Raw genomic sequence first — 18375 nt, 5'->3', positions numbered from 1 at the left:
ACCAACCGACTCCATTCCGCTTGGAATATGTTACTGAGGGTTGAGGGACCCTCTTCAACAAAAATTGTGACGGTGCACTAATTAGGGTATTTTTAATTAATTTTTTAAGATTCATTTCTCCCAACTTCCGGTGAACAAAATGGTGGTGCACGGACACGCATGCACCAACCGACTTCATTCCGCTTGGAATATGTTACTGAGGGGTTGGGGGACCCTCCCTAACAAAAATTGTGACGGTGCGCCAATTAGGGGATTTTTAATAAATTTTTCAAGATTCATTTTGTGTAACTTCCGGTGAATGCGGTGGGGGTGCACGGACACGCATGTACCAACCGACTCCATTCCGTTTGGAATATGTGCCTAGGGGGTTGGGGGACTCTCCCCAACAAAAATTATCGCGGTGCACTAATTAGGGGATTTTTAATGAATCAAAAACCACTCGATTCTTTGAGATATTCTGCGTATTTTCCCGGAGTGTGTCTCCATAACTTCTCAATATTTTTTTAGATATAGACTTGCAAAGTGTCTAAGAAAAAAAAAATAAAAGCCATCTGACCTTTTCGTCAAATTCGAAAAGTAAACTTATAAATTTATTAAAAATCGACTAATTAGTTCACCGTCACAATTTTTGGTAGAGAGGATCCCCCAACCCCTCAGTAACATATTCCAAGCGGAATGGAGTCGGTTGGTGCATGCGTGTCCGTGCACCACCATTTTGTTCACCGGAAGTTGGGAGAAATGAATCTTAAAAAATTAATTAAAAATACCCTAATTAGTGCACCGTCACAATTTTTGTTGTGGAGGGTCCCCCAACCCCTCAGTAACATATTCCAAGCGGAATGGAGTCGGTTGGTGCATGTGTGTCCATGCACCTCCACCGCATTCACCGGATGTTACTCAAAATGAACCTTGAAAAATTAATTAAAAATCCCCAAATTGGTGCACCGCGATTATTTTTGTTGGGGAGAGTCCCCCAACTCCCGAGGCACATATTCCAAGTGGAATGGAGTCGGTTGGTGCATGCGTGTCCGTACACCCCCACCGCATTCACCGGAAGTTACACAAAATGAATCTTTAGAAATTTATTAAAAATACCCTAATTAGTGCACCGTCACAATTTTTGTTGCAGAGGGTCCCACAACCCCTAAGTAACATATTCCAAGCGGAATGGAGTCGGTTGGTGCATGCGTGTCCGTGCACCACCATTTTGTTCACCGGAAGTTGGGAGAAATGAATCTTAAAAAATTAATTAAAAATACCCTAATAGGTGCACCGCGATAATTTTCATTGGGGAGGGTCCCCCAACCCCCTAGGCATATATTCCAAGTGGAATGGAGTCGGTTGATGCATGCGTGTCCGTGCACCCCCACCGCATTCACCGGAAGTTACACAAAATGAATCTTGAAAAATTTATTAAAAATCCCGTAATTGGCGCACCGTCACAATTTTTGTTAGGGAAGGTCCCCCAACCCCTCAGTAACATATTCCAAGGGGAATGAAGTCGGTTGGTGCATGCGTGTCCGTGCACCCCCACCGCATTCACCGGAAGTTACACAAAATGAATCTTGAAAAATTTATTAAAAATCCCGTAATTGGCGCACCGTCACAATTTTTGTTAGGGAAGGTCCCCCAACCCCTCAGTAACATATTCCAAGGGGAATGAAGTCGGTTGGTGCATGCGTGTCCGTGCACCCCCACCGCATTCACCGGAAGTTACACAAAATGAATCTTGAAAAATTTATTAAAAATCCCGTAATTGGCGCACCGTCACAATTTTTGTTAGGGAAGGTCCCCCAACCCCTCAGTAACATATTCCAAGGGGAATGAAGTCGGTTGGTGCATGCGTGTCCGTGCACCCCCACCCCATTCACCGGAAGTTACACAAAATGAATCTTTAAAAATTAATTAAAAATCCCCTAATTAGCGCACCGTGATAATTTTTGTTGGGGAGGGTCCCCCAACCCCCTAGCTACATATTCCAAATGGAATGGGGTTGGTTGGTGCATGCGTGTTCGTGCATCACCATTTTGTTCACCGGAAGTTGGGAGAAATGAATCTTAAAAAATTAATTAAAAATACCCTAATAGGTGCACCGCGATAATTTTTGTTGGACAGGGTCCCCTAACCCCTTAGGGACACATTAAAAATAAAATGACATCGATTGGTGTATGCGTTTATTGCACCCCTATTGACCGCGTAAAAACTTATAAAAATAAAAAAAATATCATGAAATTCCTCCTCGAGAAATCATTCCCCACCGTCGTCATACATTAAGAAATAATAATAATAAAAAAAAATGTTCGATTGTTTTTTATCATTTAATTTGTCTGGGAGGAGGTTTAAACTCGTGGCTACCGATGTAGCGTTGAGCGAGCGGCTACGGTGGGGGCCGTACAGTCCGCCTCACAAACTATACCCATCTCCCGCTGAACTGCTCCCGCCAGCTTCAGCCTCATTCTGCTAATTATTAGAAAATAACGCAATAAACTGTATTAATTGAAACAAATCGATGATCTTTCAACTTTTTAACTATTTTCGAATCCCATTTATATCATTTTCGGCCTTTTTCACATTAAAATAACATCCTCGCTACATCCTCGTAACAGCGAGGATACTAAGTTGCCAGGGTTTGTGACTGGCCTAAACTGAGCTCAATTGGTCAATTCGTTTCTGAGTTATGAATATTTAAAAAAAAGTCTGAAGTGTTCGTTTTACCACACCCTCCCCTACCCGCGGTAAAACTACCATATATCCACGGGAAAAACTCCTGTATATCCACGGTAAAAATTACCGTGGAGCGTGTGGATGGACACTTTCAAAAAATTAATCGGACTAGTAGATTGTGAGATATTAAGCAAAACAGTTTTTCAGAAAAAGTTAAATATCTTCTAAACCACTCGTCCGATTTCGCTGCCCCACAATCCCATCCTGCGATATGGTAAGGGCTGCAATCTCACCAAATTTAAACATCCTATCTCAATTTTTTGGGAAGTTATCGTGCACTCACCGATTTCGTCATAAAAACGCAAAATGGCGATTATTACCGAACTGTCCTTAGTTACATGGCAATATTACGATTTAATTTGATAGATATTATCGCAGATAATATCAAAAAAATTCACTTCAGTCACGTAGTTTTTGAGATGTTGAGGAAATAAAATTTTTGAGGAATTCCTGTATCTCGGAAAATACTTGACTGATTGAGTTGAAATTACGGCTTGAAATGCTACAAAGTAATACCATTATGTGACGAAATTTCTGATTTTTAGCTTCAACTTTAGTCCTTTTTCGGTGAAGATTTATAAAAATTTTCCGAAAAATTCGCATACACATCCGGCCATACATACACACAGTTTCTAAAAACATCATATCTTCACATTTTATGACATTCTACCTACATCATTTTCAGGTAAAATTAGATCTTTAAAATCAACGATTACAAAGCTTCCATGCGGAAGCAAAAGAAATACTGAACTCACATATTCTTGTGCGTACAGCTCATTAGCCCCAGCAGGATGGATATCTGTGCTGAAACCATCGTAAGTCGAGTTGTCCCTTTCAGAAAGCCTTGGATTGTCATGATTCCCCAGTCCATACCTGGTCCAATCAACCCCACGCTCTCCAACATCTCCATTATTACTCCTATTCCTCTGATTTCCCTCCATTATCACTGAATATTCACTATTCAAGCAAATGATTATTAGTGAGATCCCATATATACTTGAAAAATTGCTATCGTCTGAAAAATTTCGTGGGTTCTTCACTTAATCATCCGGCTGACACTTAAATTCACTCAAACTTAAACTGGATTTATTCCTATTTATTGATTTAATCGGAAAAATTAAAAATTGATTATGAAACAAGGCTTCTTACCCACTAACTACCATAAATAAACCATGAAAATCGTTTCATAAACATAAAATTTGTTTAATTTTAGGTTAGAAAACCATCGAAGGGATGGTCCATTGGGTTTTTACAATTGAAATAGTAAATTGTAAGGTTTATCATCGTTCGATGATATGATTAGCACTTCGATATCATCAATACGTGATATCTCTATTCACGAGTATATATACATATATGTTATAAGGTATAATGTCTATGTATAAGGTTAGTTGAAACGAGTGACGTTTTGTATGCATGTAAATATGTGTGGCTGCCATAGCCTAATATATACGTCGCTGTGCATTTTTTTACTGTTATTATGAGGATAAGTGGGAGGAGTGGGAAATCATCACCGCCGAATATACACGAATAGGAGTATCCAGGGTTTGAGAAATGATTGAAAAGGGGATAGACTAGTGGGTAATGATTTTTTTATTCGTAGGAAAGGAAAGAAAAGGACGGAATAATGAATGGATTTTTAAAAAGCAATTACTCATGGGAGGAATCAAACTGCGTTTCTAGGCCCGGTTGCACCAACCCCTGTTAGGCGAATTTAACAGCCTGTTAGACTAACAGACTGTTAAAATTTATTTGTTCAGTAAATTTATTGGGTTGCACCAAAAATTTTATTGGTCCAGTATCTCCCCAGTATACCACCCAGTAAATTTGAAGATATATTTAGGGGAGCGTGGGGTAATATGGACACATGGGGTAAAATGGACACCCGTCGAATTCGTATTTGAGTGGGGTAAAATGGACACTTGGAAATTCCTTTTTTTTTTTTTTTCAAAATTCACATTTTTGAAAACTGTTACGGGGCAAAATGGACACTTGATCAATAGCTATATAAGTGGGGTAAAATGGACACTTGTTAATTTTCATTATTTTTTTTTCAAAATTCAAATTTTGGAAAATTGTTACGGGGCAAAATGGACACTTGATCAATGGCTATATGAGTGGGGTAAAATGGACACTTGAAAATTTCCGATTTTTTTTCAAAATTTCAAATTTTTGAAAGCTATTTCGGGGCAAAATTGACACTTGATGAATTTGTATATGGGTGGAAGAAATGGACACTCAAGAAATTTATGGAATTTTTTTTTTTCACAATTCAAACTTTGGAAAACTGCTGTGAGGCGAAATGAGCACCTGATAAATCTGTATATGGGTGAGGTAAAATGCATCCTCAAAAATTTTCCTTGAACTGCTTCTTGGCAAGATGAACACCCGAAAAATTTAGTTCTATTCAAAAGCCAAGAAAATTTCTGATGAAATAGATGTCTTGAAGAAACTTTCTCAAAAGCTTTCGTAGATTTGTATTTTTTGAGGACAAAATTAAGGGAAATATCCCTTAGCATTTGACAACATAATCGTGTGGATATTTCTTTATAGAGAGAGAGAGACAGAGAGAGTAGTTGGAAAACAAAATTAATAAGTAAACTTCGTCAACTTTTTTGAATTTTAAATTAAAGTTTGAATGATTGAAGATGATGAAGTCGCAGATGAAGTCGGGGTCCTCGTCATTTGATGAAATGTCAGCACATGAAGTAAGACACCAATTGTGGCATTTCTCACACTCGATCCACCGATCGGTTGACTCGGAGCCGAGGCCTTCGCAATAGGCCTTCGCTCATCTTCAACTTCTAGAACCTTCTTTTGCTTCTTCTGAGGCAGACTGGATTTTGTTCTCGCGCTTTTTCCTTTGCTCTTCTGATTTTTCTTAGATTGACACTTCTTCTTGTTCTCCTCTATCTCATTCGCTCCTTTCTTCTTAGCCTCCAACGCAGACAGATATTCCTCGCCTGTAAGAACCGCGTTCTTCCCCCTAGTACGTCTCTTGCGTGTCGATTGATCTCGAGCAACAGGAACAGGCTCCAGTGCTGATGGTGTAACTTGAAAGGGACGATTCTGTCCCACCTTCTTCTTAATCAATTTTCCTTTAAATTCTGAGTTTAGTGGAGTCTGTTGCGAGCCTGTATCGCCATCCTCTGATTCACTCTCTGAACTTGCCCCTCCCTGATTGATTACATGATGCTCCAAGTGTACCTTTCGCATAGGTCTTGTAGGTGGTAACTCTTCAACATTAGCATGTGATGGTCCCGGCATTAGTGTCTCATCAGTTCTAATACCGTCTTCCACAGAATGGCCCGATTCTGAATTGGTCGGAGATGAATCTTCCTTGTGCTGGGGTATAGAAGTCGATGAGTTCAAGTCCGCCTCATCTTCACCCCTCTCCTCATTTGGATCATTGGAAGGTGGTGAGTTCCCTGGTTCATCACCTTCAAGATGGGGGGGATGGAGTTTCTGATAGTGGACGATCAGTCATTTCTGCTGCGCGGAAGTCAGCGTCGCTGAATACTTTCCTGTTGTACGGATAGATTCCAGTCTTTCTGAATGCATTTGAAATGGTCGATGGGGTTGCTGCACGTTGGAGAGCTGATCCAATCAACGAACAGATGGAGTACTCTGTCATTACTCGTCCTGGATTTTGCCTCATCCAGCGGTTAATTTCCTGAGCGTAATATGCTGACAGAGATTTCATGACACCAACATCGAGGGGCTGAAGGCGATGGGTACAATGAGGTGGGAAACATAGCAGGACTACATGGTTGCTGCGTGCGAATTGGATCATTTCTAAATTTTGGGAATGACTGGCATGACCATCCATGAGGAGAAGTGCAGGGCTTTCAGCCGTTGGTTTGACTGTTTTCACAAACCACTTAAACCATTGGAGGAATAAATCAGCAGTCATCCACCCACTCTGATTGGCCATTCTCCAGGTACCTTTCAATCCTCCAATTAAGAATTGGGAATTCATGTTTACTCTAGGAAACACAAACGCTGACGGCAAACATTTTCCATCTGCTGACATGCGTAGCTCCACGGTGACCAGCTTCCCTCGGTCACTGGACACTGCTTTACCCACTTGTTTTTTCCCATTTTTTGCAACAATTTTTGATAATTGTGTCGGATTCACGGTGAATCCAGTCTCATCCACATTAAAGATACGTGAAGGGGGAAATAACTTTTCTATGCCTGCTGCCCCCATTCCAAGGGTAAGTTATTGATACAGCAAATCGAAATAGTTCCCAACAAGGACCTTATTGAAGCACACAGCTCGTGCAATCGACGTTGCCTGAGGTTTCCTTATTGATAATGTACCATTTCTTTGGAGAAAGCCTCAGAAAATCTTCTCCAGCAATGCCATTGATGAAGGGGTGCTGGATTCCATTTTTCTCTGCAATTTGATAAGCGAGCAGACGTACTTCGCAAGTGGTGAGTCCGGCTAGGCATTCCGCCTTCTCTTGTAAATAAACTGCCAATTCCACTTCCTGAATGGCAGAGAAAACAGTTGTACGACTTCCCATCCCTAGATTTAGCAAGAATTGTTTCAGTTAGTAGGGTGATACTAGAGAGGAGATATTGGGTTTTTTTGTTGTGGTGGAGTCATTTTTTGAGTATTCATCGTGAAAGCTTTAAAATTATCGAATTTCTCAATGAGTTTGTTGGGAATGGCTGGAGTAAAGTTTCCCTGATTGAAAAATCAGGAGTGCACAACGTGTCTTTATCTGCAAAACGTCTCCTTCTCATTGCTACACAACAGAACCATTGGAAAATCATAATTACAGTAATTTTGAAAGTCTCGGAGTATTAAAACTAACGACGACAAAAATAAAATGAAATAAATCCATTTTTGATAGTCATAAACCGCAATCATTAACGTGAAAATTGATTGAAGCTATAAGTGAATCGAAGAGTAATAAGCAACGATTCTTCTTCACCATTCCTCATTTTGTTTTTCTTTTATTCTTCTGAGTATCGAGGTCTTCCTTCGTTCGATCATCTACTCAGTGTTACTTTCTTCTATTGTAATTTGTGACCTTATACCCCTTTCGTATACACACATGCAGTGGAAATTACATGAAAGTGACAGTTTTTTCATCTTGATAGTCTCTTACCTTTGATGAGAACCATATCCATATCAGGACATTGTCTGTACAACTCAATTCGACGACGTAGAGTGTTCCTCGATACGTTGTAATCATTAGCTGCTGTCAACAGTGGTGACTTGTGGATTTCCACAGCTTCTATCGCTTTAGCCATTTGAAGTGGATCCCAGTTTTGACGCTCTGTCTTGCTTTTAAAATTCCTCATTTTCTGATAACTTATCGCCTTCTCAAAATCAATGTACAATTGTACACCCTACACAACGGACCTTTTGTCCTTTTGCTAAATTTCTAAGATGGCTGATTTTCCACTCACAAAGGAAATCAGCATAAAACAATGAGGGGAGGGGGAATGACCAAAGAAAAATTTGGTTTACTTCACCCCTCCCCCCCGCGCCGAAAGTCAAAAATTAGATTCTTTCAAATTTGAAAATCCCTGTCATGACTAGTGTTGTCCTATGCTGCCACGCAGGCGCAGTAGAGGGTTCGAGGGCAACCGTGCGAATGATTGAATAGACAAAAAATATCGAATTATGAATTATTCGATCAATGAATTCATCAATTGAATAATATTATTGAAACAAAAAATTAGGAAAAACATCCAAGTGTCCATTTTACCCCGTTTTTGTCTTACCTTACCAGTCTCAGGACAGAGTCTCAAAACAACATGTTTATTTTTCTAACCTCAAAAGGAAGTCAGAATAGATTTGATTCAATTCAGTTCATTATTTAAAAGTGGTGTCCATATTACTCCACCCCCCCCCCCCCCCCAAAGTACTTGTTACAGTTTGATACGGATCATATTATACATTCAGACATTTTCAATGATTAAATTTTTCAATTAAATTTCGTGTGAAAATTTAAAAAAAATCATAGATATTCAGTTTTATTTCAATTAAATTTTGTAAATAATTATTATCCTTTCAAACATTCTTTAAAAAAAAAAATAATAATAATTCTTGCAAATAAATAATTAAAATTGTTTATGTTTTCGGAAACCTTATTTTTAGGCATGAAATCGATTGCTGGTGAAATTCTGAATGTTAATAAATTTGTTAGAATTTCCAAAAAAACCGTTGCAGGGTGGAACACTCATATTTTGAATAAATTTTTCATGAAAAATGATCTTAATCTTCAAAAATCGTATCTTTTGAATTATGTTATGGATTTTTCTTCAGAAGTAGACTTTCTGATTTTATCTCAGATTCTTATGCGATAAATTGGAAAAAATTCATGGATATCGAGCTTCATTCAAATTCCATTTTACAAAGAATTTTTTTATTAACATTTCCTTCTCATAAGTAATTGAAATTGTTTAAACTTTTGGGAACCTTATTTTTTGTGCACACGGAGAGAAATATTCAATAAAAATTATATATCTTTTCCGTAATTCCGGAGCAAAATGTGATTGTAGGAAATTTTACGGAACTGTCACGGAATTTTTCCAGAGCGTTCCGTAATTTCTATCTGAATTTCCTGTAAAAAATTACGATACCATCACTTAAATTTTCTGAGTCGATTCCGTCATCGGTGAGCGAACTTCGAGTTCCGTAATTTTTACTGAACATTTCTCTCCGTGCATGAAAATGATTTCTAGTAAAATTCTGAAAATTTATAAATTTACTACGATTTCGAAAAAAGTATTTTCAGGCCGGCAAATTGATTTTTTATGAATGAATGAATTATATGACATAATATTTTTTGTATTTTTTCTATTTCATTGGTTTTATCGGAATAATTCTCGATTTGAAACCCCTCCTCTAGCCTACCTCCCCTCCTTTCTTTTCCTCTCATTTTTTTCTGCGGTATCATGGCCGTCTTACTCTTAGCTGTGCCCCATTTGAGCTAGGACTGCACGGGAAACCATGTAAAACCCCAGTCGCACAACCGGCCGATTGTGCAGTGCCCTAATATATCCATCTGTCACACTGACTAGATGGAGACACTAGGCCGCTACACCGTACCTACCACCCGCAATTTCTGCGCGAGCGAGGTGTTCCTAAGCGGTCACCCATCCAAGTACTAACCCAGCTCAACGCTGCTTAGCTTGGATGTCCGCCGGAGCAACACCTCACCCACCTAAACATTACAGTCGGCTATATTATATAATAATTATTATCCATAAAAAATGGTCGTAGGGGACCCAGGGTAAAGTGAAACGTCGGGCAAAATGGAACGATAGCAAAAACCGAATGTATAGCGCAATTCAGGTGATTTGTTTTTTTTTTTCGTATCATCAACTAGGGGGAGGAGAGGGGTAAAATGGGTTATCAGGGTCACCCAGTTTACCAGAGTCCAAAGCTCTTATTTTACAAGGGTCGAACGGACGGGTAGAATCAAATAGTTATATGGGTCAAACGTTAGAGTCGCCTGAAAGGATCACAAGGGCCATACAAGAGGGTGAAGTAAGAAAATCTTTCCCGTTTGAACCTTCTAATTGTTTCACTCTTTGACGGGATCTATAACCGTTTTGTTACACTGTTTTGTGTGAAAAATTTATGAAATAATTAACAAATTCATATTTTTATCGTTTTCCATAAATCCTTCAGAAACAATCAATTTTTCACCCTAAAAATCATTTATTCGTAATCGTAATGGATTTGCCTCCATTTCGAATTTTGCACAGAGAGAAATTCTCTAGAAAAATTCTAGTGCTGGCACTGGAAAAAGGGCTCATAGTGACGGCCAGGGAAAAATTCCAGCACTGGAGATTTTATTTGGTAACACGTGACTTTTTCCCGTATTTATATGAAATTTTCACTCTCCTCCCCTCCCCCTAAATAATGAACTCAGAAATCCTAGGACTCCCCTCTGAATGTCTTTCGTAATAAATGAACAGCCCCGCACTGGTTTAAATCCTGATTTTCCACCATTTTTCCACTAAAAAATCCAAACGACCATTAAATTGAGAAAAAAATACGCTTCCAAATCGAATTTTCTGGGAATTCCTTGCAGTTTTTAATGATTTTCAAATTTATCGTGAGGGTGGAGCTACTTCAATAGACAAACTTGATGATTGAAAATCTCAGAATCTATAGTTTTCAAAATTTTTCAAAAGATCTGTAGAATGACAATTACGAGGTACTTTTTCGAAATTCGACTTCTAAATAACCAATTTCATTCTTTTCCGAATAAAAAATTGCAATATTCAAGCAAAACAGCCCGGAGAATGAATACTTCTAAATTTTTTCCTCACATCCAAGATACTATAATTATTTTCAGGATTATTTTCCTGGCTATTTTACAGGAATATTGATTTTTTAAATGAAAAAAGTCACGGAATTGACTATTTAGGAGTTGAGTTTGAAACAAGTACCTCGTAATTATTGTTCTATACATATTTTTAAAAAATTTGAGAAAAATAAGACCCTCGTAGCTCTGAAATTGAGTCCACTGGACTATTTTTTTAGATTTCAAGCGCCTGGGGGGCAAACATACAATAAACAATCTTTTTTTGCACTGATTTTTCGTTTTTCAAGATATATAATCCTCCCCTTAAATGAAACGGTCCCCTTACCCACACGGTCCCTTTTGCCCCTCTATCCCGTTACCAAAAAAAATTACGAAGGGGCGAACAGTTTTGAGAAACAGTGGAAGAAATCAGATGGCTGCAACTTTTTCAGGGTCTTATGGCAGAAACAAGTAGAGTAATCTCTGCCCCTTTCTCTCCTATTCGACTCTTCTGATTACTGTACTTGTCTCTCCCACTTGACCTTTAAGAACTTTCGATCCTCTTGATCACTCTCTCATTTGACACTCAAAACTATTTGACCCTTAAGAATGAAATTCGCTACCGTTTCACTTTCCTCCGCGTTTCATTCTACCCCTCGCTTTACTTTGCCGGGTCGTTTCACTTCGCCCCACTCTCCCCTAATTTTCAAATATTGCAATTTTCTAATTATTGTATCAATTCTGTTCCAAAAGCAGACATTCCAATTTTTTTCGGATTTTTTAAATGTTTCCTAAAAGTTTAAAATGAAAAATCGAACTCAAAAACTCAAACATTTCAAAGTTCAAAAAATGAAATCATTGCAAACTAATTGAGGATTACGTAACAGACATTTACCGGGGGGATAAATCTCTGTTAAGTAGACTCTCGATAAACCTCCAGTAACATCCGAATAAAATTTATCAAAGATTTACCAGAGGTTTACTGGCTGGTAACTTTAACAGGGGGTGGTGCAACCGGGCCTAAGAGAAAATGTCAATCGATTTTTTATGAATCACGCGATCTTTTCACCGTTATAAAAATAGTGAAAGAAATTATTCTTCCAATTTTGTAATAAAAGATGAGAATAGGGATAGAAGTTATGCTTTCGGCCTTAAATAGTTATTTTCATCACAAGGTCCACAAAGTATTTTCTGACGAATGTGGCTTTGTAGGCCGAGCCGAACACATTCGTAATCACATTCTATAATCACATTCGTCAGAAAATACTTTTGGACCGTGTGATGAATGCAATTTTTCGTCAGAAGGCCCGTAAACCGCGATCTAACCGAGCGAAGCGAGGTTAGAATCGCGGTTTACCGGGCCTTCTCACGAAAATAGACATTTATTTGACCTGATAAATCACCACTTACAAATGAATCTTTCAGCGATCAAGAAAGTGATTCGTCTAATCTAAAGAATCTGCAGTCACTCAAACATACGTCCATTTCTCCTAGAAAAAAATTATTTCTCTATTTCATGTTTTCATTTTTTAATACAAAATTTCTCAATTCTACCATACATTTTCACCAACGGGGTTTTTCACAGTTCCAAACAATCGAACACGATGATAATAATTACAAAAAAAAATAAGAATTGTCTCCGGCGAGGAAGTAGTAACAAAAGAGAAGTCAACTTCAACTCTCAAATAAGCTTTCTATAAATATCGTTGATTCCAAGGAAGGTGGATAAATTTTCGTTCGAACTTCCTTTTAGCTATTGATTTTCTTTACAGAGAATATCTTCATGAAAATTTCTCCACCGCCCTTAATTTCAGGGATATTTATTAAAAACTGAAGGGCGATGTTCTTTCCAGAAGGGAGGATATTGTTCTCCATCCAATTATGGAACGATTTCAGTAATGAATATTCTGCAGAGAAAAAGTCAAGAACACGTCAAGTTAGTGCAGAGGAAGTCTTCGTAGCTTATAAAATTCCTCTACAAAAAAGGTTTCCTCACATCATCAGCTACTCAAATAATTCAATAATTTCCAAAAACCTCAAATTCTTATGTGCCGACTCCTCCACGAAATCAATTATGATTATAATTTTAAAAAAGGAAGAGAAAGGTAGTTGAAAGACATATACTTCCTTCTGCCGAGTGCGAAACCCTATAATAACAATTGGTTGATTAATGCAAATTTGCACTGATATTATATCAAGGATACGGTAATATCGATATACTTCTTAATATTATTTATCCTTAAATCAACATTTGGATTTATCTTATGCATTTATGTACAATAAGGATGAATGAGATCCTTAGGTGCCACGTCTCCATTTTTCACCATTGCTAAACTTGGTCATTTCTTTACCACTAACACCACAAGTGCCAATTCCTACTCTACCATTAACGTTTTCAGGTGTTGCAAATATACTTTTCTTAACGACTCCTTTCTTCGCTGACTGAAAAAGTACAATTGTTGAATATTATTATTCAGGAATGATTATTCTTCAAGCGGAGCACTTCTTTAAAAACCTAGAAATATTCAGTGGGAAATGAATTGTCAATGACCCGATAGTAACCTAAAAACATTTGAAAATATGACAAACATAACTATTGATATGCAAGATTATTGAATTAAATTCCAGTCCCCACTTGGAATTTGGAATACTATACAATACATACATACTACTACACAGAGGAAAAAGTTTCTAGTTTCGAGTAAAATCTACGCATTTCAGGATTTTCAGGCTATGCTCATAAATTTTCAATTATTTCAAAAAAGTTTTCTCTAAAGATCAGAAGAAAAAGTACTAATCCTCAGTAATTTCTACTTAAGTCTAGGATAATTGTACAAAAAGTAAGACATATTTTTTCTCATTCAGGAAAACTGATTGTGGAATTCAAAACTTTGGGATTCTTGAATCAAAAAAATTCTTGATCTACTGATGATTTTACATGTTCTACAATTCATATTCTCATGGCTATAAATCCTTTATTATTCAAAGGATGTTATCTGACCCTTCAATTTAATTAATGCTGAATTAATGTTCAATTACGTCAGAATTTTATCCCTTTTAAATATTCGTCGTCTCTACTGTCGGTGTCAAAAGTAGAGACCACTCGAAATAAACGTCTATAACTCGACGAAAAAAAATCGTAAAAATATGGGACCAATTGCGCTGTGTAATATAAGTATTTCACTCGCCCAATACGAAGTTTCAAGTTTTTAATTTGATTACTTTATTTATAATCGTTGTGAGAAGCCGAAAAACCCCCCGATTTTCAGGGTCCGCAAAAGTCGGCAAACTTTGAACCGCTACCATACGTACGAAATTTCTTTTTTTGAATCGTTAATTCTTCCAGAGATTCGTTGAACCCTTGGGAAGCCAGCGAGAGAAGAAAAAAATCAATATTGTAATAATTATTTATTTCATTAATAGAAATGTCGACTGCGGCTATCTCGTTGTAGAATTGCCGAACCGACCAGAAAAAAAAAAACGATGCATTCTGAATTCAATGTAAAACACAGTTTTAACAGCACTTTTTTTAACGAATTCTCTCGATTTTTTTTTAAATCAACGGAGATTGTTTATAAGAAAAATATTGACAGGAATGTGTTTTACACTGAATTCAGAATGCATCGTTTTTTTTAGGTCGGTTCGGCAATTCTACAACGAGATAGCCGCAGTCGACATTTCTATTAATTAAATGAATAATTATTACAATATTGAGTTTTTTCTTCTCTCGTTGGCTTCCCAAGGATTCAACGAATCTCTCAAAAAATTGACAACTTTTTAAAAAAAATTTTCGTACCTATGGTAGCGGTTCAAAGTTTGCCGACTTTTACGGACCCTGAAAATCGGGGGGTTTTTCGGCTTCTCACGTGGATTATAAATAAACTAATCAAATTAAAAACTTGAAACTTCGTATTGGGCGAGTGAAATACTTATATTACACAGCGCAATTGGTCTCATATTTTTACGATTTTTTTTTCGTCGAGTTATAGACGTTTATTTCGAGTGGTCTCTATTTTTGACAGCGACAGTAGAACCATGTGCTTCTTAAAGTCAGTACCTTAGTCCTGGACATTGAAAACTTTTTTTGTATCTGCAATCGTGCACAATGTTTTTCTGCCCCAACAATTGTCAATATTTTTAAACTTTGTTTCTTTATCGCAATCCTGATCGAAAGACGTACGAAAATTTAAAACACATTTCTTCATAACGGGGAAAAATAAAATGGAAGAAAAAATTTTAATAGTATGACTCATGTGACATGAAATTTTGTCACATTCAAATAAGAATTATGAAAAAAAATCAGAAATTTTCACGGAATATTACTAGGATTTTGAGGTCGTTTGCCCCCTTCAATAATAGAAGATTAATATCACCTTCGTCGAAAACGCTAGCCACTTATTCTTCTCCTGTTCGCGCTCCTCCTCGAGTTCTTTGAAACGCTGTAACTTTTTCTGTTTCTTTTTCTTGAGGTACTCCCTCTGTTTGGTGGGATCCGTCCCCACTGCAGCTGCTACCTGCATTTTCCTGTGAAACCAATCCAATTCGATATTGACGGTATTTAAAGGAAAATCAATCAAACATGATATCACAAATGACAAATATTTGAATATTTAGTTCGGTGAGGGAAAAAACACATACTTTTCACTTCAAACTTCGTTTCCAACGCATTCATTCGTTGATTAATAATGGAAATTGAAGTTATGATCATCTTTGAATGGAAAATTTGAACAGTTCTGTTGATAAGTGAATTATTGAAGAAAAATTTCTCATTAACAACATAATCACCTAATTGACAAAAATTTGAATTCCCCTGGATTTGCTAAATTACTAATTATTGAATTATGTAAGTATATGACAAAATTTAGGAATTTGGACCTGTTTTTAGCCAAGGAATTTTCTAACATAAAAGGTCTTTCGACATTTTCTCGTGAACTAAACCATATGCTTGAACAGTTCGATAATTAACAACAGGAGATATTTCAACTTCAACCATTTTCTACCCTTCAAGAATGTTTTCCCAAAATCACAAACACTCAAAAACATTTGATTTTTTTTTCAACTGATCGACAGAGTTATATGCTTTATGTTGAAATGAAATAGACAATATGCACTGAATGTCGGCATTAGCATGAAGTTATATATGGGCGCTCGAAGTTTCAAATATCTGCATTGCTTGCCTAGCATGGGTACCTAAGATTTTTCCTTGGTCACTAGATTGAATATATTTTGTCACATTGGCCTCTATTTTTGTTTACTTTCAAAGTCTTCCAGTAGTGAAACCCCGTGTATAAGAAAAAAATTCTTTTTTCCCATTCCGACAAAACTACTTCAACTAATTCTATTCAGATATCAATAATCTCGATTCTTCATCCGTTTAAATAATTATAGAATTTGCCTTTAAAATGGAAAAAAAATTTTGATTTTTGAGAAAACGATCAACATTCAACTATCCAATTGTCTCCATTCAAAAATAAAATGAGTATGCAAGTGCTCGAAACAAATCCAAAATAAAATGATTAAAATTATTGTTACCTTCTCCTGCAGATCACGATTTTTTTATCGGCGTGGGACAATATTGGAATGTTTTAACATTGATTTATTGGAAGGACAAGTGGTTCATGGTGGTAGTTCAACAAGCATTCGCCGTTATTTCAGAAGTCGATTATTTCATAATTCAATCAACGGGAAGAAAGAAAAAGCGTAGGATTAATAAAATCATCAAAGCTTGTGATAAATTCGTCAAAATAAATTCATTGGAATCATGAAAATGAATCAAATTAGAGAAACAGAATTTTAATATTTTCTGTACTGGACATATTTTCCAATGATATTATCATTTATGATAATTATGATTTTAATTGTTCAAGTAATGGAAATACTCACTTGGACTTTTGATCTGCCCAATCAGACGCAGGCCTCTTTGCAACTGATTTCAATTGGTTTAGCATTGTAACGTCTGTGTTTTTGAACTCATTGAATGTTATATTCACAAGACCATCCTCGTTTATTGCATCTATCGTGGCCTCGTAATATCTGAACGAATGAAGAACGGGAACAGGATTAATCAATTCAGTGTAGAAGTGTTGAAGAAAAATTCGAGTCGATATGAATGAAATTCATGATTATTGTCCAATTATCTCGCTAATGAGCGATACTACGGCAAATTGCCAAGAGAATCTTTTTTTGGAAATTTACTCCTCTGTAAAAAAAAGTAGCTGAACATTTTTATCTCAATTCTTTTATTTTCAAAATAATCATTAAATTATAGAAAATGTAAAGAATTAATTGGTATGAAAAACATAATTCATTGCCTCAATGAATAGTGAATTTAATTAAAAATAAAAATAAGAAGACACTGTTGGAAATTATGAGACATTAAATTGAAAAGAAAAAATGAACTCTGTAAAACGTAAATACTGACTTATTACTGTGAATTTTCGAATCAGGACCAATTATCACAAGACCTGTTTGTGAAGAGTTACCTTCTCAATCAAAAAGGTCTTTGACATCTTCCTCGAAGACCACTTGTTCCTATGATTCATGAATATTTTGAAATTGAGTAATCAGTTCGTGAAATTGAATTTTTACATTATCTGGTTAAATATGAAAACATTATTATGCTCGCAGATACATATCCTCATAACAAGTATTCTAAAATTCAATAAATCATTTTGCAAAATCGATTGATTTGTTAAATTGTGAAATATCGATTATAATTATTAACATAAAGAAGTAATCCTCCACTTACTTCCCATCCTCACTCCAAGGTGCCATACACGAGTCCCCAACTTTCCACTTATTCGCCAAAACAGCCAAGAGAATGGGATCCTTGGCGTCCATGCCATTGCTCTGCCTCTTCTCCTGTTGCTGTGACTTTATGAGGTCTTGTGTCAGCTCAATAACCTCCTCAAGATCAATTTTCAGTTTTAACAATTCCTCATTAGTGGGATCAGTCGTCAACGCAGCTTCAACCTTCAAAAAAGAAACAATAGGAATGAACCAAAACCCAAAAATATCCCGTTATTTGTATGGATATTCGACAATGAGAGGCTAATAGTCAAGGTTATGCATGAGATTCAACGAATAGAGAAGGCTCACTTGTTGAAGCTGCAATTTATAATTCTGCAGATCGTCCATGATTATCAGTAAAACACGTTAGAAATGTTCGAATTAACTTTGATATTAATAATTCATTGATTATTGTTTGGCTTACTAACAAGCGTACATAGCACCAAAGAGGATTGACTAAAGTAGAGGCTCAGATCTCAGGGTTGGACTGACACCAAGCCAAAAGTAGTTCGACCCCAACGGCGGGATGCCGCCACGGTCGAATCTGACGGCTGGGCGACCTCTGCCTGTGCGAGTAACTCGG

General features: G+C 36.8%; 2 protein-coding genes across 3 annotated transcripts; both read right to left on the bottom strand.

The window, feature by feature from the left end:
- Positions 1 to 5380: 5380 nt before the first annotated feature.
- LOC107044943 lies at positions 5381 to 8040 on the bottom strand (the record flags this gene model as incomplete). The annotated part of the gene is given in 2 exon segments (XM_015267029.1): positions 5381 to 6164; positions 7845 to 8040. Coding segments are annotated over 2 exon segments (980 nt in total), but the record flags the coding sequence as incomplete, so codon positions are not given.
- Positions 8041 to 12515: 4475 nt separating this feature from the next.
- LOC107044944 (survival of motor neuron-related-splicing factor 30) lies at positions 12516 to 18279 on the bottom strand. Of its 2 annotated transcripts, XM_015267030.1 has the most exons (6): positions 18102 to 18279; positions 17752 to 17975; positions 16887 to 17036; positions 16536 to 16541; positions 15377 to 15527; positions 12516 to 13445 (listed from the first exon to the last, which is right to left on the bottom strand). In XM_015267030.1, the coding sequence occupies exons 1-6, from the start codon at positions 18138 to 18140 to the stop codon at positions 13302 to 13304; spliced, it is 714 nt and encodes a 237-aa protein (XP_015122516.1). In that variant the 5' UTR covers positions 18141 to 18279; the 3' UTR covers positions 12516 to 13301. The 2 variants fall into 2 exon arrangements, with proteins under 2 accessions (XP_015122516.1, XP_015122517.1); XM_015267031.1 differs by lacking the exon at positions 16536 to 16541.
- Positions 18280 to 18375: the final 96 nt, after the last annotated feature.

The sequence above is a fragment of the Diachasma alloeum genome, unplaced genomic scaffold (assembly GCF_001412515.2).
Source record: "Diachasma alloeum isolate Michigan unplaced genomic scaffold, Dall2.0 Dall_scaffold_00845, whole genome shotgun sequence".
In the NCBI taxonomy this organism is placed as follows: domain Eukaryota; kingdom Metazoa; phylum Arthropoda; class Insecta; order Hymenoptera; family Braconidae; genus Diachasma; species Diachasma alloeum.
Note: the sequence above shows the minus strand (reverse complement) of the source record. Positions and strands in the feature narration are given on the sequence as shown.